The sequence below is a fragment of the Mixophyes fleayi genome, chromosome 12 (assembly GCF_038048845.1).
Source record: "Mixophyes fleayi isolate aMixFle1 chromosome 12, aMixFle1.hap1, whole genome shotgun sequence".
In the NCBI taxonomy this organism is placed as follows: domain Eukaryota; kingdom Metazoa; phylum Chordata; class Amphibia; order Anura; family Limnodynastidae; genus Mixophyes; species Mixophyes fleayi.
In genome coordinates this window covers 80,010,646-80,033,383 of record NC_134413.1, presented here as the reverse complement: position 1 = coordinate 80,033,383, position 22,738 = coordinate 80,010,646, and the positions used below count along the sequence as shown (strand labels likewise).

At 49.0% G+C, this 22,738-nt stretch overlaps 1 protein-coding gene across 2 annotated transcripts; it reads left to right on the top strand.

The window, feature by feature from the left end:
• Positions 1 to 5,449: 5,449 nt before the first annotated feature.
• On the top strand, positions 5,450 to 21,728 carry SMG5 (SMG5 nonsense mediated mRNA decay factor). Of its 2 annotated transcripts, XM_075192735.1 has the most exons (22): positions 5,452 to 5,604; positions 8,389 to 8,487; positions 9,071 to 9,194; positions 9,583 to 9,739; positions 10,233 to 10,322; positions 10,804 to 10,893; positions 11,187 to 11,265; positions 13,171 to 13,296; positions 13,464 to 13,532; positions 13,857 to 14,065; positions 14,185 to 14,316; positions 14,992 to 15,648; positions 15,816 to 15,985; positions 16,094 to 16,169; positions 16,281 to 16,456; positions 16,769 to 16,927; positions 17,759 to 17,818; positions 18,124 to 18,283; positions 18,515 to 18,605; positions 18,696 to 18,770; positions 19,604 to 19,742; positions 21,053 to 21,728. In XM_075192735.1, the coding sequence occupies exons 1-22, from the start codon at positions 5,540 to 5,542 to the stop codon at positions 21,134 to 21,136; spliced, it is 3,087 nt and encodes a 1,028-aa protein (XP_075048836.1). In that variant the 5' UTR covers positions 5,452 to 5,539; the 3' UTR covers positions 21,137 to 21,728. The 2 variants fall into 2 exon arrangements, with proteins under 2 accessions (XP_075048837.1, XP_075048836.1); XM_075192736.1 differs by lacking the exons at positions 17,759 to 17,818; positions 18,124 to 18,283; positions 18,515 to 18,605; ... (1 more) ...; positions 19,604 to 19,742; positions 21,053 to 21,728 and adding an exon at positions 17,431 to 17,694 and having other exon boundaries at positions 5,450 to 5,604.
• The last annotated feature ends 1,010 nt before the right edge of the window (positions 21,729 to 22,738 follow it).

Sequence of the window (22,738 nt, the reverse complement as noted above, 5' to 3'; positions counted from 1 at the left end):
CCAGGAAAGATATTTGTATTCTGTTGAAATTATTCTATTAATGCCTTGTTTTGTGATTCCATTAGATAAATGGTATAAAAAAAAAAAAAAAAGCCCTAAATTCGCTCGACCCCACAAATGACAACAACTGAGACAGGCAAGCTGTGGCTACTAAGCTGTGGTGGAACTACAAGTATGACCCCACCGAGTTTTGAAAATTCCACTCCCAGTGAGCTGGAGAATTTGGACGAGATGCGTTGACCTTTTTCTTACATGTGAAATGGCACCAGCACATTGATGAGTAACAAACACGGACCAGCGATAGCCGTATCTCTTAGTGTTGGGTTGGTCCCACCTGTACACAGGTGTGGAAGGGCGGGGCCCTTTGTAACCCAGCCACTTTCACACAAACATATTTCTTCCACAGAACCGGTCCCCTGGGGCTGCTAGCAACCACTGACATCAGGGGCACTGGAGCTGGGGAAACCTCAACCCTGCTGTGCTTAAATCAAGTAGTATTGTATGGACGTAGGCACGAAAACTGTAAATACATGTATTATATTTCTGTAGAGGCTCACTAGGGCTGTGCAGCAGAGTTATTCAGTGATATGGCAGCATGCAGAGAGCAACCAATAAGTAAACATAGGGTGCATTTGTCCAATTACATACAAACAAAAATAGTGAATTTAAAATGCATCCATGCCCTGGCTTACTCAATAGGACTATAACCCCGGCCGCAGCCTTGTTTACTACCTCTTAAAAAATATGAGTAATAGGACCTCACCTGGAAGAAGCGGAAAGCTCAATTTAACAACGTAACCTAATAAAGATTTATATCACCGCTCAGTGTGACAATGGGGACACTACACCTATAGGCTTCTAGCTGCTGACATTGAAATAACATTTCCAAGGACGCTTTCAACTCATCACACGCAGCTCTCGCTTCATACATGTTAATAAGACGTCACGCGGTAAAGACACCGCAAAGTATATTGAACAAGAGAACGAAGAACAACAGATACTGAGAATTGCACTCAGTATGCTAAACAAGGGAGGTGGTATTGTGCGATAGATCATATCAGAATTAGAGCAGATACTGAGATGCATATCTCAAGGCTAGGGAACAAGAGGAGTGGTACTGTGCAGCTCCCATACATAAGAACATATACTGAGAACTAGGCCCAGCATACAGTACAAGAGGAGTGGTACTGTGCAGCTCCCATACATAAGAACATATACTGAGAACTAGGCCCAGCATACAGTACAAGAGGAGTGGTACTGTGCAGTTCCCATACATAAGAACATATACTGAGAACTAGGCCCAGCATACAGTACAAGAGCAGTGGTACTGTGCAGTTCTCATACATAAGAACATATACTGAGAACTAGGCCCAGCATACAGTACAAGAGCAGTGGTACTGTGCAGCTCCCATACATAAGAACATATACTGAGAACTAGGCCCAGTATACAGAACAAGAGGAGTGGTACTGTGCAGCTCCCATACATAAGAACATATACTGAGAACTAGGCCCAGCATACAGTACAAGAGGAGTGGTACTGTGCAGTTCCCATACATAAGAACATATACTGAGAACTAGGCCCAGCATACAGTATAAGAGCAGTGGTACTGTGCAGTTCCCATACATAAGAACATATACTGAGAACTAGGCCCAGCATACAGTACACGAGGAGTGGTACTGTGCAGCTCCCATACATAAGAACATATACTGAGAACTAGGCCCAGCATACAGTACAAGAGGAGTGGTACTGTGCAGCTCCAATACATAAGAACATATACTGAGAACTAGGCCCAGCATACAGTACAAGAGCAGTGGTACTGTGCAGTTCCCATACATAAGAACATATACTGAGAACTAGGCCCAGCATACAGTACAAGAGGAGTGGTACTGTGCAGTTCCCATACATAAGAACATATACTGAGAACTAGGCCCAGCATACAGTACAAGAGCAGTGGTACTGTGCAGCTCCCATACATAAGAACATATACTGAGAACTAGGCCCAGCATACAGTACAAGAGCAGAGGTACTGTGCAGCTCCCATACATAAGAACATATACTGAGAACTAGGCCCAGCATACAGTACAAGAGCAGAGGTACTGTGCAGCTCCCATACATAAGAACATATACTGAGAACTAGGCCCAGCATACAGTACAAGAGGAGTGGTATTGTGCAGCTCCCATACATAAGAACATATACTGAGAATTAGGCCCAGCATACAGTACAAGAGCAGAGGTACTGTGCAGCTCCCATACATAAGAACATATACTGAGAACTAGGCCCAGCATACAGTACAAGAGGAGTGGTATTGTGCAGCTCCCATACATAAGAACATATACTGAGAACTAGGCCCAGCATACAGTACAAGAGGAGTGGTACTGTGCAGCTCCCATACATAAGAACATATACTGAGAACTAGGCCCAGCATACAGTACACGAGGAGTGGTACTGTGCAGCTCCCATACATAAGAACATATACTGAGAACTAGGCCCAGCATACAGTACAAGAGGAGTGGTACTGTGCAGCTCCCATACATAAGAACATATACTGAGAACTAGGCCCAGCATACAGTACAAGATGAGTGGTACTGTGCAGCTCCCATACATAAGAACATATACTGAGAACTAGGCCCTGCATACAGTACAAGATGAGTGGTACTGTGCAGCTCCAATAAAAAAGAACATATACTGAGAACTAGGCCCAGCATACAGAACAAGAGGAGTGGTACTGTGCAGCTCCCATACATAAGAACATATACTGAGAACTAGGCCCAGCATACAGTACACGAGGAGTGGTACTGTGCAGCTCCAATACATAAGAACATATACTGAGAACTAGGCCCAGCATACAGTACAAGAGGAGTGGTACTGTGCAGCTCCCATACATAAGAACATATACTGAGAACTAGGCCCAGCATACAGTACAAGAGGAGTGGTACTGTGCAGCTCCCATACATAAGAACATATACTGAGAACTAGGCCCTGCATACAGTACAAGATGAGTGGTACTGTGCAGCTCCAATAAAAAAGAACATATACTGAGAACTAGGCCCAGCATACAGAACAAGAGGAGTGGTACTGTGCAGCTCCCATACATAAGAACATTTACTGAGAACTAGGCCCAGCATACAGTACACCAGGAGTGGTACTGTGCAGCTCCCATACATAAGAACATATACTGAGAACTAGGCCCAGCATACAGTACAAGAGGAGTGGTACTGTGCAGCTCCCATACATAAGAACATATACTGAGAACTAGGCCCAGCATACAGTACAAGAGGAGTGGTACTGTGCAGCTCCCATACATAAGAACATATACTGAGAACTAGGCCCAGCATACAGTACAAGAGGAGTGGTACTGTGCAGCTCCCATACATAAGAACATATACTGAGAACTAGGCCCTGCATACAGTACCAGAAGAGTGGTACTGTGCAGCTCCAATAAAAAAGAACATATACTGAGAACTAGGCCCAGCATACAGAACAAGAGGAGTGGTACTGTGCAGCTCCCATACATAAGAACATATACTGAGAACTAGGCCCAGCATACAGTACACGAGGAGTGGTACTGTGCAGCTCCCATACATAAGAACATATACTGAGAACTAGGCCCAGCATACAGTACAAGAGGAGTGGTACTGTGCAGCTCCCATACATAAGAACATATACTGAGAACTAGGCCCAGCATACAGTACAAGAGGAGTGGTACTGTGCAGCTCCCATACATAAGAACATATACTGAGAACTAGGCCCAGCATACAGTACACGAGGAGTGGTACTGTGCAGCTCCCATACATAAGAACATATACTGAGAACTAGGCCCAGCATACAGTATACGAGGAGTGGTATTGTGCAGCTCCCATACATAAGAACATATACTGAGAACTAGGTCCAGCATACAGTACAAGAGGAGTGGTACTGTGCAGCTCCCATACATAAGAACATATACTGAGAACTAGGCCCAGCATACAGTATACGAGGAGTGGTATTGTGCAGCTCCCATACATAAGAACATATACTGAGAACTAGGCCCAGCATACAGTACAAGAGGAGTGGTACTGTGCAGCTCCCATACATAAGAACATATACTGAGAACTAGGCCCAGCATACAGTACAAAAGGAGTGGTACTGTGCAGCTCCCATACATAAGAACATATACTGAGAACTAGGCCCAGCATACAGTACAAGAGGAGTGGTATTGTGCAGTTCCCATACTATTAGGCATCTTGAGACTTTTCCATTACACGCTTCCACCAGGACTGTCCATACAGACAGGGGAACGAGTGTTATCTCCTGATTAGCGCAGGGGGTCCTCAGAAATCAGTCTGGATAGGACGTTGGTCTAATATCCGCAGACCAATAGCCTGGCTGAGCGATGTAACCCTGCAGGGGGAGGGCTGGCACATTTTAGCCCCGGGGGGCCAGACTCGGCTCAGCAGCCTATTAGGAACATTTTAAAGGAAAAAAAAAATGCAGGTGACCCAGGCCAAGGTAGCCCAGTAGGGGCCCGGCCCTGGCCCTATACACTTGGTATGGTACCGTAGTCCTGGCTACAAGGGCCCCACAGAAGAGATAAATTACAATATGTTAAACATGCGTAAGACGTAATTAGTCAGTGGGCTCCAGGCAGTGAGCTCGGGAGCGGATATATAATACAATGCTGACCACTGTGCCTGCTGCAGGTTATAGGGTACAGACCACCCTCTCTCAGCCATATGGTAGGGTCCTCTCAGGTGCAAGTGAATGGTGGAATGTTCCAACGAGAAGCTCGGTAGAGGGGACTGTGTCACCTGGTACCCTCCTATGTGAGGAGCCTGTAGCAGGTGAGGGGGGTCTGACCCTCAGGGGAGGGCGACCAAGTGTCAGAGCCGTCCCTGACCCAGGACCAAAAGGATATTTATGTACACTGACTGGGGTGTCACTGGCTAGTATTAGTATATAATAAATATTAGCATAGGGTGGCACAGGTCAGTATTGGTTGGTATAGGATGGCACAGGTCAGTATAGGCTGGTACAGTATTGGTATAAGGGGGCACAGGACAGTATACAGTAGCACACAGGTCAGTATTGGTTGGTATAGGATGGCACAGGTCAGTATAGGCTGGTACAGTATTGGTAGAAGGGGGCACAGGACAGTATACAGTAGCACACAGGTCAGTATTGGTTGGTATAGGATGGCACAGGTCAGTATAGGCTGGTACAGTATTGGTATAAGGGGGCACAGGACAGTATACAGTAGCACACAGGTCAGTATTGGTTGGTATAGGATGGCACAGGTCAGTATAGGCTGGTACAGTATTGGTAGAAGGGGGCACAGGACAGTATACAGTAGCACACAGGTCAGTATTGGTATATTTGGTTGTCAGACACAGACCGCGCCGTCTACCCGGTGACGTCACTAAGCACCGCCCACAGCCCAGCCCTCACCTACAGCCAGTGACGTCACGGATAGCGCCGCCCACCCCTCCCGGTCTCGCGCCGGCTCTCGCGAGGTTTCGGTGACAGATGGCGGAGTCCGGGGATCCGCAGTGACCGGAGAGATGAGCCAGGGAGCCGGTGACGGGGAGCCCGAGGCCAAGGTGCTGCACATCAAGCGGCTGTACCGGTGAGTCCGGGGGTGAGGGGGCAGGAGACAGTGAGGGGGTCAGTGATATGGGGTAGGACTGGGCAGGGGATGGTAAGGGGGGGGGGTAGGACGGGGCAGGGGACAGTGAGGGGGGGGGGGTAGGATGAGGCAGGGGTCAGTGATGTGGGGTAGGACTGGGCAGGGGATGGTAAGGGGGGTAGGACTGGGCAGGGGATGGTATGGTAAGGGAAGGGGGGGACAGTGAGGTGGGGGGGGTAGGACGGGGCAGATGACAGTGAGGGGGGGGGGTCAGTGATGTGGGGTAGGACTGGGCAGGGGATGGTAAGGGGGGGTAGGGGGGGGCAGGATGCGGCAGATGACCGTGAGGGGGGGTAGGACGGGACAGGAGACAGTGAGGGGGGGTAGGACGGGGCAGGGGATGGTAAGGGGGGGGGGGGACAGTGAGGTGGGGGGGTAGGACGGCGCAGATGACAGTGAGGGGGGGGGGGGGGTCAGTGATGTGGGGTAGGACTGGGCAGGGGATGAGATGGGAAGGGGGGGGGACAGTGAGGTGGGGGGGGCAGGGGATGGTAAGGGGGGGGGTAGGATGCGGCAGATGACAGTGAGGGGGGGTAGGACGGGGCAGGAGACAGTGAGGGGCCGGGGTAAGTGATGTGGGGTAGGACGGGGCAGGGGATGGTAAGGGAAGGGGTGGGACAGTGAGGTGGGGGGGTAGGACGGGGCAGGGGATGGTAAGGTAAGGGAAGGGGGGGACAGTGAGGTGGGGGGGTAGGACGGGGCAGGGGATGGTAAGGTAAGGGAAGGGGGGGACAGTGAGGTGGGGGGGTAGGACGGGGCAGGGGATGGTAAGGGAAGGGGGGGGACAGTGAGGTGGGGGGGTAGGACGGGGCAGGGGATGGTAAGGTCAGGGAAGGGGGGGGACAGTGAGGTGAGGGGGTAGGACGGGGCAGGGGATGGTAAGGTCAGGGAAGGGGGGGGACAGTGAGGTGAGGGGGTAGGACGGGGCAGGGGATGGTAAGGTCAGGGAAGGGGGGGACAGTGAGGTGGGGGGGTAGGATGGGGCAGATGACAGTGAGGGGGGGTAGGACGGGGCAGGAGACAGTGAGGGGGGGTAGGACGGGGCAGGAGACAGTGAGGGGGGGTAAGACGGGGCAGGAGACATTGAGGGGGGGGTTAGTGATGTGGGGTAGGACTGGGCAGGGGATGGTAAGGGGGGGGGGTAGGACGGGGCAGGGGACAGTGAGAGGAGGTAGGATAGTGGATATGGGGTAGGGCATGGTGAGGGGGTCAGTGATGTGGGGTAGGACTGGGCAGGGGATGGTAAGGTAAGGGGGGGTAGGACGGGGCAGGGGACAGTGAGGGGAGGTAGGATAGTGGATATGGGGTAGGGCAGGGGATGGTGAGGGGGTCAGTGATGTGGGGTAGGACTGGGCAGGGGATGGTAAGGTAAGGGGGGGGTAGGACAGGGCAGGGGACAGTGAGAGGAGGTAGGATAGTGGATATGGGGTAGGGCAGGGGATGGTGAGGGGGTCAGTGATGTGGGGTAGGACTGCGCAGGGGATGGTAAGGTAAGGGGGGGTAGGACGGGGCAGGGGACAGTGAGAGGAGGTAGGATAGTGAATATGGGGTAGGACAGGGCAGGGGATGGTGCGGGTGTCAGTGATATGGGGTAGGATGGTTTGAGGGTGTGTAGAGCAGGCACAGTCTGGGGAGATAGGAATATCTGGTTAAATAATGTAGCTGTAGTATCGCTGTGGACCGTTCTATATCCACCTGCAGCTTTGCTAGAATTGAGGGGATGTATAAGGACACTTGGAGCTTTGTCCAGTTCACGTAAAGGGATAAGCAGTTTGTGAGGTGAATGACTGGAATGTATCTGAGGTCTGGAGCCTCCCACCCTTGTTATCTGCCAGAATAGCTGCCATCCTACAACTTCTTTAGGACCATGTCCTGGTGGGATCTCATACAGGTATAGAAGCTTATTCTGCAGGCATCTTATGTTTTGTGACATCACTGACCCCTCCTCTGTTTACGAATCAACCAATCCAGACAGTGCATCTCTGCTCAGCAAGCCTGCAAACCTGTCACTCAGTCTATGCCTGCTCTCAGATAAGCTCCTCCCCCTAACATGTCATCCTGCTGCAGAGGAATGACGGAGACCGTGGTGGGACATACTTATGTCACATATAAACACCCCAGTTATTTCATGCAGATTATTCAGCATCAGCTTTGACATATACTGTTGTCAAAAAGCGGCTTCACTTATATTGATCCTTAATTGCTTTGCTGGTAACTAACTAATCGGGATTGGTGATCTGCAGTTTATTGGGTGCTTCCTGCAGGTAGTTGTCAGCATTGCAGTCGGCCGTGTCCTATTTCTGCTAGTCTGCGTTATAAGTACCGGGCTGGTCCGTCGCTAACTTGGTTTTATCACCGGATTATTTATAGGGACTGTTCTGCGTCTCCTCAGTAGGAGACATTGGCAGCGCTGCGGTCTGAGTGTTGGATAATACAGTATATTAAGTGCGTTTTCTAAATGATCCAATCCAGGGTTTGATTGATGTGCAACAGGGTATTATTGAATGAAACTGCACCTGTAATAATTATACAAAGGAATTAAATATCCCTGTAGACGTACCATCCTCATCATAGGATAATGTAGCTTTCGGGAAAGAAAATAATATTTTAACGAACCATCATCCAGACCAGGAGCTCTTATGCCCCCTAACATTCTCTGGCTGATTTGTGCTTATTGTATCATGTAAATCTGTGTTAGAAATGTCTTTTTGTTTTGCGTGGTAGGACTGTGGTGGAGACGGTTCATCGACTGGATCTCATTATTTCCAACAAGACCGCCTATCAAGAGGTGTTTAAACCTGAGAATATCAGTCTGCGCAACAAGTAAGTGAAACGTTTTTATCTTCCATATTGCAGAAGTGGACTGTGGTTTGTGTGGTGGGATCATCTGAATGCTCACAGCAGCACAGAGTATATCAGGAGATGAGTGATGTGTTAGTGAGGACAGGGCTGCATGTGACAGGGGCAGTGACATGATGTGAGGAGGGGAATAGAGGCAGCAGGAAGCCACAGACTGAGAGTTATATAGTGGAAGGAGCAGGATCCCCCAGCAGCACAGAGTATATCAGGAGATGAGTGATGTGTTAGTGAGGACAGTGCTGCATGTGACGGGCAGTGACATGATGTGAGGAGGGGAATGGAGGCAGCAGGAAGTCGCAGACTGAGAGTTATATAGTGGAAGGAGCAGGGTCCCCAGCAGCACAGAGTATATCAGGAGATGAGTGATGTGTTAGTGAGGACAGGGGCAGTGACATGATGTGAGGAGGGGAATGGAGGCAGCAGGAAGCCACAGACTGAGAGTTATATAGTGGAAGGAGCAGGGTCCCCAGCAGCACAGAGTATATCAGGAGATGGCATCAATCCCGACGTGTTACTGGCATGTTACTTATGGCGTGTTTCCCCGCAGGCTGCGAGAGCTGTGTGTTAAGCTTATGTTCTTACACCCCGTGGAGTATGGCAGGAAAGCAGAAGAGGTTCTTTGGAGAAAAGTCTATTATGAAGTCATCCAGCTCATCAAAACTAATAAGAAGGTAAGTGCGCCTCGTGCCTCCGAGCCATGAGGCCCGTTCAGATCCGCGACACAGAGAAATCAAACAAAGCCGTGAAAATATCTTGTATCTGTAAAGTGTACCCATCACCTAGACAGACAGGGGGAGGCGGTCGTCATGTAGGCTGGACTAATAGCCTATCAATTCACTAGGAACTAATGACATCACATGAGCCACAAAGCGATTTGATAGGCTGAATATTGGCTCACATAAATCATTATTGGCTCACAGGTGTGAGAACTAGATTGCATGCTCTTTGGGTCAGGAAACGACGCACACACTGGACTGTTGTCCCCATACTAGAGGGAGGTAGCGATGGTCAGTAACACGTTAGTTATATGGTTCTCTCTCTCTCGCCCTCCGCCCACAGCACATCCACAGCCGCAGCGCCCTGGAATGTGCCTACCGCACCCACCTGATCGCTGGCGTCGGCTTCTACCAGCATCTCCTGCTCTACATCCAGTCCCACTACCAGCTGGAGCTGCAGTACTGCATAGACTGGACCCACGTCACCGACCCTCTCATCGGTCTGTAGAACGGGAGAACGTGAACACCGTGTGCTCTGGTGGTGGAGGGGCAAATGGAGCTTTAAAGTGTTGGTTGGGGGCTGGCGCGTGAGGGTGTTTGTTGGGATCTAGGAGGGGGGGGGAGTGTTGGAGCGTTAAGGCGTTTATACTTTTGTTTGTGTCATGTCGTATGGCGAGATTTCTAACGACTTTGTGGTAGTGGTGCGTTGGGTCATTAGAGGTCACTCGTTAAGTAGATTCCGAAGGGCGTTCTCTAATGTTTTTCCTTTTCAAACCCTTTTTTTTCCCTGCATTGTATTAGAGTTAAAAGAAAAAAAAGCCAGTACAGTGTTTGGCATTGGCGCCAGATCCTGAGGCCGCTGGGCCCCCGGGGGGTGGTGGGTGTTGAGGGAGGGTGTGGAATGTTGGAGAAGGGAGAGGGACATCGCTCACTGCAGCATCCATCCCATAAGTCACGTCCTGACTGCAGGTCTGCTTTGTATTCCCGTCACAGGCTGCAAGAAGCTGGTCTCCGCCTCCGCCAAAGAGATGGATTGGGCACAGATGGCGTGCCACAGATGTCTGGTGTACCTGGGAGACCTGGGTATGATTGATCACCGCCACTGACCCGCTCTTTATGTAGCTGCAGACATTCAGTTCTAGCTAACGCTGCGGCAGTAAACGCTTGTGTCGCTGAACGTCTCATCTTCCGCTCGTTGAACCAGGCCAGAGAACGATCGTTCTGCTCACGTGGTGGTAGATAAAGTTTAGTTCTGATTAAGTGTCTGGAACAATGACACCCTAATTACTGCACATTACACAACATCTATCGCCAAATATGGGTTCTATAGAGGTTAATAACAACTCCGCTCCCACAGGACAAGCCCTGTTAATTTGTTTTACCTGGGCGCTCTCCAGCGTTGTAGTGTTTCTCCATTGTTTTCTGTACTTACTGTAATCTAAAAATAAAACGTATGAAGAAAGGATGTTTTTGGGGCTCTGTGTAGTCGTATCGGGGTGTCTCTGCGATTAAAGGGGCTCGCCGCGCAGTCTGTGTAATACCAATGTCTGTGATCTCCTTGCAGCTCGGTACCAGAATGAATTGGCGCTTGTAGACACTGAGAAGTTGGCGGAGAGATTTTACTGCCAGGCTCTGACGGTTATACCCCAGATCGGTGAGTTTCTATACAGGATCCATATTAATGCATAGCTACGGTCGTTATTTAATCGTCGTGGGCGCAGTTTAACCGTTTGATATCCGTGTTTAAAAGAGGGGGACATGCAAAAAAAAACCTTGCAATTTTATACGTAAAACTTGTAAATAAAACGCCAACCGTCTCCTGTTCCGCAAAGGCGTGGAAACGTTTACATATGATTGGGAATGTTATTCGTAGCTTTGTTTTGATTTGTGTTGCTGTATTGGTTACCCACCCTGCGGTCTCACCCACTGTGATCTCTCTTGTGACAGGCATGCCGTTTAACCAGCTGGGCACGTTAGCTGGCAGCAAGTACTACCACGTGGAGGCCACTTACTGCTACCTGCGCTGGTGAGTGATGCCGCAGCTTGGGCGGTTTCCGTCGCTCGCCCCTCCGTCCCACAATGAATTTAAAAGGATGATGCCATGATCTGTAGTAAAGCGAATATTTGCCCAACAAATGTCTGGTTTTGTTTCACTATTGGACCAGAAAAATCTTTACCTTTTCACAGTAAAGTCCAACAAAATTCATTGCAATTCTAGTAATGGCACTAAACACCGTCTGTCTTTACCTTAAGCCAGTGGATTCCAAACTTTTTTCATTTCAAGGCACCCTTAGGACCTCCATAATATTTTCAAGGCACCCCTAAGCCAAGCTAATTACCAAGTAGTCCTCCACCTTGCTTACCACTGGTCCTGGCCAAGGCACCCTTGTGAGATCGCCGAGGCACCCCAGGGAGCCTAGGCACACAGTTTGGGAACCACTGCCCTAAGCCATTAACACCGTGAAGCCTGTAGCGTGGGTGTCTCAGCTAGGGATTAAATCATGTGCAAAGTTATCATCTGCAGAGAAGGTAACACAGAATGGTGTTAGAAGTGGGAATAAGCATAGCAACCAAACTAAATATTAATACGTCCCCTTCGATCTGTACTTAACGCCGCTGCTAGGCTTATTTTCCTCTCTTGCCGTTCCACCTGTCTCCCCACTCTACCAAGCCATTCACTGGCTCCCCTTCCCCTACAGAATCCTCTTCAAGCTCCTCACACTCACATACAAGGCCCTCGCCAACTCTACTGCACCCTACATCTCCACCCTCCTCTCTATTCATGCTCCTTCCCGCCCTCTCCGTTCTGCCAATGACCGTCGCCTCTCTTCCCCCCTGATCACCTCCTCCCATGCGCGTATCCAAGACTTCGCCCGTGCTGCCCCCCTCCACTGGAATAAGCTCCCTCCCTCCATCAGAACCTGCCCTAATCTGTCAAGTTTCAAACGGGCTTTAAAAACCCACCTTTTTCTTAAAGCCTTTCAGTCTCCCACTTAACTCCCTACCTGTTCTTCTGCCTCTTCCTCCCCCCTTATCCTTATCCTCCGTTCCTCCCTCTCTCCCCCCGTGTCTCTCTGTCTGTCTACCCCACCCCTTAGACTGTACGCTCCTTTGAGCTGGGTATTCTCTCCTCCTGTCTTCACCACTGTTAACTCTGCTCTCCAGCTACTTAGCCCTCCTCCTTAAGGACCCTCTTTCCCGCGTCCCCTCTCGCTCCCTCCTCTCCCCTTGGGGGTCTCCCTGTCATCCGTGCCTTCCCTCTTGGACTCCGTCGCTGGCGGACCTTCCCCTCTCCCCTCCTCCGCCCCTCTAGCTGTGCTTTGAGCTCACTGAGTTACTGTGATTATTGTTTACTGTACTGTGCTGTCTCACCTCGTATTGTAATCTCGTTTGTCCCTGTACGGCGCTACGGACACCTAGTGGTGCCCTATAAATAAAAATTAATAATAATAATGAAAAATAATAATATGTCACAGCATGAAATTAATAGCTGGATCTTCAACATTAAAGCTCCCAGGTGCAATGTTTGCAAATGTGTATATATGAGCTGCATATTATTTAATGGAAGGAACTTGTTGGAAAGTGTAGTGGTCCTTTAAACAGTAGTCCTTTTATATGCCAGCAGAGGGCGCTGTAGTTCACATTACACTTGCAGATGGTACTGGCATCAATTGTGTGTGCTAATTTATTTTGAAAATAATTTGTTATTGCTAAGTTGTATGAGCTACAAAAAGTATTCATCCCCCTCTTTCACGTTTTCTTTGATCTTGATGATGAAGCTTTTATTTGGAAATGCCTTAGACTGTGCCATTGAACCAGGAGTGTCATTCGTTCTTCCCTCGATCAGCGGACTATGTATAAGCGATTGTCACTTGGATTGTTAGCTCTTCTGGTTCTGCCGTGTCATTGCTCTTTCCCCTCCCCCCGGCAGCATCCAGTCGGAGGTCTCCTTCGACGGGGCTTACGGTAACTTGAAGAGACTGTACGACAAGGCCGCGAAAATGTATCGTCAGCTGAAGAAGAGCGAGAACAGGAAGCTATCGCCCAGCAGGAAGAGGTGAGGACGTTCCCCTCGTTGTATAATGGGGAACTTGCCACTGGGAATCGCTGGCACAGAGACTGAGAGGCCTCTATCACGGTCATTAGCACAGGCTTGTATTTAGATATGCATGTCGTCAATGATGTGCATTAGTTATTAACGGCTAAACACTCCCACGTTCACAGATGTAAGGACATAAAGAGATTGCTGGTCAGCTTCATGTATCTCCAAAGGCTGCTGCAACCCAAGAGCAGGTGAGTAGAGACCTCTCTCCTCTCCCCAGAAATTGGTTACTGTCCCCCACCGTGTGCCCAGGAGGCACCCCATAAAAAAAAAGTACCCAATATAGAAATATCTGCAGCATCTAAGTCATGCCGGGGCAGTGCTCTGTCTGTTACTTCAAGGAGACTGCAAGCGAGTAAGAGAGCGCAGTGGTTGCAGAGACGGGGAGACATATATCCAGCACTAGGATTTTGTAACGAAGACATCAGAGCACAGACTAGCTCCGTTATCTCTAGATCTTGCTTCTGTACATAATGAAAATGGTGACGCGCTGTTTCTCTTGTTCTCTCCCCCAGCTCGGTGGATTCAGAGCTGACCTCTCTCTGCCAAACGGTCCTGGAGGACTTCAACCTCTGTATGTTCTACCTGCCCTCGTCGCTCAACCTGAGCTCGGCCAGCGAGGACGAGGAGGAGTACGAAGGCAGCTACTCCTTCCTCCCCGACCTGCTGGTCTTTCGGATGGTGGTGATCTGTCTGATGAGCGTCCACAGCTTGAAGCGGGCAGGTGAGAATGTCTGGAATGTGGGGGGTACAGGACGGCTCTGAGGAGTTTATTAGCAGGGTCAGTGGTCCATGGTCAACAAGGACTTGGTTGTCTCTGACCTGCTCTCTCTCTCTTTTCAGATTCCAAGCAGTACAGTGCGGCCATAGCTTTTACGCTGGCCCTGTTCTCCCACCTGGTCAACCACGTCAATATAAGGCTGCAGGCCGAGCTGGAGGAGAGCTCTGTGCCCGCCTTCCAGAACGACAGCCCAGGTGAGTCTACCGGACCCTTCTCTTGTCATGTTGGCCAACCAATAGACCCAACAACCCTAATGTTCTCCCTAAGTCAGTACTTGTGTGCAGTGTACCCAGATAACTCGTTCCCTAGGGTCCTGTTCGAGTGGTGCTGCGCTATAATCCGTCGTTCCGGTTCCTTCTTCTAGCTCGAATGTAGGGTCTAAGGGGCGTATTCAATTGTCAGCGTTAACGCTGAAAAACGAGCGCTCAAAAAATATTATACGGTAATATTGCGCGCAAAAACCGTTAATACGGTAGTTTACTCGCAGAATTTCAGCTCGGCGAGCTGCAATTCCGCGAGTAATTACCGTATTAACGGTAAGATTTTTTGAGCGCTCGTTTGTTAGCGTTAACGCTAACAATTGAATACCCCCCTAAGAGTACTCATTAGAATCCAGGGGACGGCTACGGCTTTCATTTGTGATGGATTCATGTCAGTAGATCCACATGACGTTCTGTGACTTGACTTGGAAAACTGAGTATAGAGGATGCCACTGGGGTGGTATATTGTTGTATCGTAGGTTAGGGACACCCCATCTTCTATTAATGTATGTCTATATCAGTTAATCAGAGTTTCACAGGAGGAGTTTACCATGTGTTTCCATCCTTTTTGTAAAGTGTTTTTCACTTGAACCTGATTGACTTTCACAGATGATCCAGAAACCAGGGAGGTCACCGAGATAAAAGAGGCAGAACCAGAGGTCAACCAGGTCGGCAAACAGCCACGAACCAAGCCTAGAAACAAGAAAAGCCAGAAGTACTCTCGCCTCTCTTGCCTCAGGAGGAGAAGACACGCCAGGAAGGTGGACGAGAGCGACTTGAGCGAGGGCTTCGACTCGGACTCTAGCCGCGGCTCGGCCAAGGGGAGCGACAATTCGGAGAGCGCGTCGGAGAAGAGCGACGAGGAAGCGGCCTTCGACATGGAGTCTGACTCCGATATGAACAGCCAGGAGTCACGGTCTGACCTGGAAGACATGGAGGATGAGCCTGGAGAGGAGGGAAAGAATTTGAAGGAAGCTCCCAAAGCCTCAGAGGAGAAGTTGGAAATCAAGCCAGTGAGCTCTGCTAAAACAGAGGTCCAGGAGCCACCTGTAAACGGTCCGGGTCCTGCTACCACCGAAGCCAGTATGGCCAGCAACCTCCAAGCCATGTCCACACAGATGTTTCAGACCAAGCGCTGCTTCCGTTTGGCCCCCACCTTCACCAACGTCTTTGTGAACCCTGTAGCTGAACTGGCACCACCCAGCCCCAAAGAGCAAGAGCCACTAGTGAACGGAGATGTGGAGAAACCAAACATCGTGGAACAAGGTAAAGACGAGAGCTGGTCCTTCAACTTCTGGATAGAGCGACAATGTGTTTTGGGATTACAGCAATCCCTTTAAAGCTCCCGTTGTGGCCTGTATTTGATTGTCCTCTTTGATGCTTCTTTCAGTAACCGTAGTTTTAAACTGTCCTTTCCATTTTTATTCTCCAAGGCGAAATCTCTGACTCGGAGGATAGTGTCGAGAGCAACAAATTGTGTCCCAACGAGAGGAGTCTTCAGGAGAGGCTAGAAGTGATCACCAGTGAGGGACTATTGGCCAGTGTCAAGATCTTCCTGGACTGGCTGAGAACCAACACGGACATCATCATAATGTGCGCACAGGTAGAAGACCATCCCGTCGTAGCTCTGCTCGCTTACATGCGCTTAGCGATTTGCGGGTGTGGTGACATTTTTAGAAGGTTTTCAATCCATTCCCTGGTTGTCTTGCAGAGTTCCCAGAGTTTGTGGAACAGGTTGTCTGTGCTTTTAAATCTGTTACCGTCTGCGGTCAAGATTCAGGAATCGGGTAAGATGACAATCCGGGGTTACAGCATTTCTGCAGCAATTGTGAGTGACGGCTAAACTTTTTTTTATTTATAACAAATGACTTGTATGTAAGGAATGCTCTCTGTCTCAGGTATCCCTCTGTGCAGCGAGGTGCAGAACCTGCTTCCAGAATCGGAACAGCCGGACCTGACCCACCACATACTGCTACCGGAGGACGCGGCTTTGAGGAACCTGCCTCCCCTGAAGGCGACGCACCGTAAGGTCAACTTCGAGAAGGAGCGGCCAGTTCTGACCGTCCTGGAAGAGGTAACTAGCCGGACTCGTCAACCTTGTCATGATGTCCAAATCATGAGTGACGAAGTAACCGATCTAATGACTTAGGTTGGACTGAGACTGTATAGAGCAGGCCTTGCCAAGCTGCGGCTCTCCAGGTGGTGCGACACTACAAGCCCCAGCATGCTTTGCCAGGAGACAGCCAGCCGATAGCTGGCAGTGCAGGCTGGGACTTGTAGTTTCACAGCACCTGGAGAGCTGCAGGTTGGCCAGGCCTGGTGTAGAAGGTTTAGTCTGACTGGCACCAGCTCTGAACAATTAGAAGCTGAATCTGTTTTCTCTCAGTCCATCATCCGCAGTTGCTACATCCGCAGCTTCGGCCACTTCCTCACCCGGCTGCAGGGCAATGTCCTCCAGTTCAGCCCGGACCTGGGGATCTTCACCAGCATCTCCGAGTCTCTGCAGGACAACACTCTCCACCAGGCCCAGGCGCAGTTCCGCATGGTGAGTGCCGCTCGTGCGTCTTCTGGCAACTTGTACTTCTCCACCTCCGCTTCCTATGCGCTGTTGTCCCTTTCAGCTGTACGTACCCGGGGGGGGGGGGGGGTTGGTACAGTGTGCCAGGATCTGGTACCCCCAAAAGAGTTTATTACATTTCTTGGAAAGCCAACAGGAGAATGAGGCTGGCAGTGACTGCTGTTGTGGGTGACCCAGCCGACAGCCAGACCCACTTTCCGAACGGCACTATCGGATCGCACTGTACGTGTTCCTGGGCTGGACTGAGTTACAAAGGAAACCATGTTTATACTACAGTACCTTTTATCTGACTGTAGGTGGCAGCACACGCATTTGCCATTTATAGAGGTCATGTAGCAGGCTATAAAACCCTGTGGCACTCTGTGTTGTGGAACTACAAGTCCTGCCGTGCCCTGCCGGCCAGCAACGTGCCTTAGTAATGAAACGTGAGTGTATTAGATTTTAGTAGGGTTTCAGCTGTTGAATTGCAGATGCATCCAGCAAAGATATGGGGGTATTACCTCTGCAATTTGTTGTGTAGCTGCTTCTGATGGAGAGAGGAGGGTAATTCCCACCGGCGGAGTCTCGTCTCGCAGAGCGGGGTTCACAGACTGACGGCGACAGCTGGTACAGCCAGTGATATCCGCTGTCACTTCCGCTGGGAAATGAAAGGAGATCCTCTGCTATTTTGTGAACTGTGACCCTGCCAAGATGTCACCTTGTCTCTCTCTCTCTCTCTCTCTCTCTCTCTCTCTCTCTCTCTCTCTCTCTCTCTCTCTCTCTCTCTCTCTCTCTCTCTCTCTCTCTCTCTGTTCCCAGGCTCAAGATGAAGCTCGGAGGAACCGTCTGATGAGGGATATGGCACAGCTAAGGCTTCAGGTAATCAGGATACATCTCAGTCCTGTTCATTTAATTTATTCCCATCAGGTCTGTTCACACGTGCAGCAGTTTCCTGGGGCAGTCCAGTTGGCCAATCATGCGTTGATAGCAAAATATTATACCCAGCATCCTTTGCTGCGGTGTAACCGCACAACGGACAGAAGAACAGGACTCTCCAGATCTTGCTCACGTCATCCTATAGCTTATGAACTCCTTTAGATCTAGTTCCATGACCATTGAGGCCCCGTTAGATTCTTTTCTAGAAGTAATTGTCCGACACTGAAACCTGCCTCTCGTCTCCGCAGTTGGAGGTATCGCAGCTAGAGGGCACCTTACAGCAGCCCAAGTCTCAGTCTGCCATGTCTCCGTACCTGATACCGGACGCTCAGGCTCTGTGCCAACACCTGGGTGTCATCAGACAGCTGGCAAACAGCGGGCGCTTCATCATTATCATCCCGCAGACAGGTAAACGTGAATTAATAATGGCTGCCGAATTACCGCTATCCCTTTAATATGAGCTGCTTGTTATGGTTAGAGAGATGGGACACTCGTTGCATCTCCGTTAAGAGTAGACCTTGTATGGAGGTTTGGCGCAAGGCCAGCAACGAACGGTGTCAACGAACGAGATAAGTCAGGGTAAGACGGGAAAGAATATACGGAGTAACAACAACTACTTTGGTTCCTTCTTTTTTCCAGTTATAGAAGGATTAGACTTTCTGAAGAAGGAAAACGCGGGAGCCCGAGACGGGATCCGATACTTAGAGGCCGAGTTTAAAAAGGGAAACCGGTAATGAGCCCGTTAACCTCGTCGCTGCCAAGAGGATTGTTGTGCGGCGGCACGGTAAGGGTTAACGCTGGTCTCGCATTTCATTTCCAGGTATATCCGCTGCCAGAAAGAGGCCGGAAAAGGTTTCGAGAGGAACAAACTGAAGCGGCAGGACACCGACGCCTGGTAAGAGAACTCCACCCGGGCCCCCCACGGATATAGACAATAACCGGAGCAGGGTCCCTGCGGCGTGATCCCTCCGCCCCAAACCTTCAGACGTTTATTTGTGGGAACTGTCGGCTGTTTGTGTCACTTAGTAGAGTCCAATTTTTAGGCCTTAATACAGCTGTCAGTTAGGTCTTTGTATGCGGTATTGCCACCTTCTGATTGGAAGAACATCGTGTATTGTATCTCAGTGACTGGACCTGTTTTCACGTCTTGATAATTGCTCTTTAATTTCTTTTGCTATGAAAATTAACGTTATGGTGCGATAAAGATCTTTCGGATCTAAATGGGATATAGTGTATGAAAAGTACTAATGTTTATAGTCATTTTGCTTCCCCTCTTGTGAAGAGTTGACAGGTTGTGAGAGACTAATAATTTTTTGCTAGGTACTCATATTGGCAGGCATGCAACATGGGTTTTCCGTGTGATAGTTACATTGATTGGATCTTCTTGTGACGAACACGGCTTAAGGCCGGAGCTAGTTTTCATGTTTCCATTTCTAATTTTGCTCTTTGGGAGACTGATTGGCCAGAGTAGACTCTTGGGTTGCGTCATTCCCAATGCGATCTAAGTTCCCTAGCTGCTCTTGGGTGAAGGGGAGAGCTGGTCAATGAAACTAGAAGATATAGCAGCAACGTTTTTTTTTTATTTTAGCATACAGACTAAAATCACCAGTTTGCTATGTCTGACTTGTTATTGTTGAGTCTTTGGGGCAGCTAGTTTTAGTAGACAGTGTCCTGTAGAGTAAGGTTGTGGTTGTTGTTTTTGATCAGCTGTCCTGTATTACCCGGCAGGCACCTATATAAGATTCTGGACAGCTGCAAGCAGCTCACTGTGACGCAAGGCAGCAATGAGGAGGAGACTGCCGGGATGGTCACCATTATAACTGGCTTCCAGCTCGACGACCCGGAGTGTTTCTCCTCCGCCATGCAGGTACGTAGCCAGGGCGGGCGTCCATCACACATCCTCTCATCAGGGCATCCGCAGGCCTACGTCAGGACGGGGTGACTCTGCAGTCTTTAAAGGGACATTATACTTATTTTAAACAGTGGGAACATTTATATAAACTAGCGGACAGGGAAACTGGTTTTCATAAATAATAGGTTAATAGGTAGTGTTGAATGCATGCTTTGTTAGGTTTTGATTACTGAGCACCACGAGATTTGTTCAAGGACAGGGATTCTATTTTGCATCAGAATCTTACCACTAGGGGGCACTGTTGTTATTAGGGGTGTCATTCTCATTGGCTGAGCAGTCGGTATGGCAATTTCCACTATGATAAAGACACGCAGAGTAATCCTGGTCTGTTTGGAATAACCAGTGCCCATGACAGACAGAACAGAGAGGTGTTCTCTTCATACAAGGAGTTAACCTGCAGGATCATACACTCTGCGATCAGCCGACTTGCGTTTAATCTGGGTAGGAATTTAGATGTGGGGAAAATCCTAGGCGTCTTTCCAGTATTCTCCCAAATATTTGTGTGTCTTAAATTGCCTGCCTGATATTTCCTGTATAAAAACATCCGCTGGCAGGAATTTGGACCTAGTCCTATTTTAAAAACGGAGGCGGATGAACCAATTATTCACGAGAACGCAGCTTATCCGTTCGCTACGCGCCGCTGACGACACTGAGACAGGAGTCGCTTCGTGTCGTCGCTGGTTCCTGGCCGAATTGATAAGTTGAACATTTGGTTCATCGCACAAAACGGCCGCTAAGAGTCTGATGCAGAGTTCACCGCAAAATGTGCGCAGTTTACCCTAATAAAAATAAACAAAAATGGTCAGGGGGTCAAGTAGCCTGTTTGTGGCCCTATAGTTTTCTGAATGCATCTTACAATCCTTGTCTGTTTCATATACAACTGGTTTACACCAGCCGCACACAAACACTTGCGTCCATGACATTATCCATTTGTTTTCGAAGTGTGTTAGGATTTTATTTTTGCCCTGTATGGAAATGCTAAACAGCTGGTAAAATTTCTAAGTTTAGTTGAGTTTTGTTTGTGGGGTAAACACAGGAAACTTCTGTGCTTCTAAGTCTGTTTTGATCTGAGTAACTTTGTTGTGTACGATGAGACGTAAACTTGGCAGAGTACTAAGTACCACAAGTTCCCTTCTCAGAAAATTAGATTTCCCAATTTGTCCGAGATAAAACGATTTGGAAACCAGGGTGTCTCTGTTGTGTTGACGTGTTTTCGTAGGCCAGGCGCCTCGTATTGTAACACCTTTTGTCGTTTGTTGTGTCAGTCCGCGCTGCAGGCCGCCTCGGGATCCAACATCGAGATGAAGAACGTCCTAGATTTCTACAAGCAGTGGAAGGAGATCGGATGAAGGGGGCTGACGTGGGAAGTGCTGGAGAAAATAAAACGAAAATCCGAAATGTAAAACGCCCAAAAAAACCTTCACGCTCTACTTCTGTGTGCGGCTTCCGGAGACAGCGACGAATTATTTTTTTTTTAAACATCCTACAATTGAGCCGATTTAAATCCGCAAGCTTAAAAAAAAATAATTCCGTAAGAGTCCGGCTGCGGCAACAGAGGGCAGAAGGGGGCTCATCTGCCGCTGGGGCTGGTAGGCTGGTAAGGCAAGCTTGGCACTCATCTTCTTCTGTGTGACCTTCGTGATTGACATGTAACCTTGGGTGGCGGACGTCGGTCTACCCAGACCTCTGGCTGATGGACTGGACCGCGACAAAGCCGCCTTCTTGTGTAATGTGGTGACCGGACAGCGCAAATTCCCCTTTTCCCTACATCCATCTTATTCCTTAATTTTCATCCCCTCCCCCCGTCCCTAGTCCTGTATCTCACCCACCCTTCCCATTACCCATCATCCCGTTTTCTTTCTTTAAGTTCTTGTCAAATGGTTTTCCTATGGATAGAAATTGTGAAGAATGTTAAATAAAGGAAACAGCTATTTTATTTAACCACGGGTCTTTAAATGTTGGCTTATTTTGAAATAATTATTGTGCGAACGTTACTCCTCACAGCGGAGACAGACGTTTTGGTGGCCCTACCAGTATTCAAGACATTGCAGCCAATCAAATTCTCTTGGAGCCAATGACATTTCTCTGTTGTCATTTAGTTTCTTTAGAACCGATAAGCAGAATATTGGTTCGGTTGACAAAATGGCCGCCTCCACGTCAACATACAAGAGCTGTAGCATTTTGCAGCAAATGGTTAATTGGCGTTTAGAATGCTTCCATATTACACTTATACTTTTATAAAATGTGTATATTGTATAATAATTACATAAATTCCTAAGTTCATTATGAATTTGCTGAGTATTCACTCATGGAGCAAAGACTTCTAAAGACTGATGTTCTGGAGAGTGAAATATCCTGATTATAAATCTCCAGCTCTCGAACGGAGAATAGTTTTGTCCTAAGTGTCTCCTTTTCACGTCCATATTCCACGAGTCGGGACACCCTGCTTCCGGGGATAGTCCTTGGGGTCCAGATACATATTTGTGTTTTGGTTAAGGGGGCCTAGTTTCACAAGAAATATTACTGTTGGTTCATTCTCCAGCGGAGAGGGCCGTCCGGCTATGCTCCCTAGGCAATGCTTCTCTACGGAGAAACTGAATGTTAATGAGATTTGTGGCAGGAGAGAAGACCATTGTTCCCGGGGAATAGCAAGTCGGCTTACCGTCCTCAAACAGTTTAACCCCCTCACTGCGGCGGTGACCTGAACAGCGACTCCCCCAAATTCCCCTGAACTTTTCAGAGGCAACCAAGATGAGGATGGGTTAAATGAGCGACCAGCCTTCGTATTAACTGCGGTGATCTTTGGTTAATGGCCTTTTGTGTTTTGCAGCGGAGAGAGGCTTTTTGACGGGGAGCGGATATTTGAGATCCGTCGTGTCATGGCTCATTAATGAGTGTTTATCGGCCCCTACGTCTCTGAGCAGAAATTGCAATCGGCAGAATTTGATACC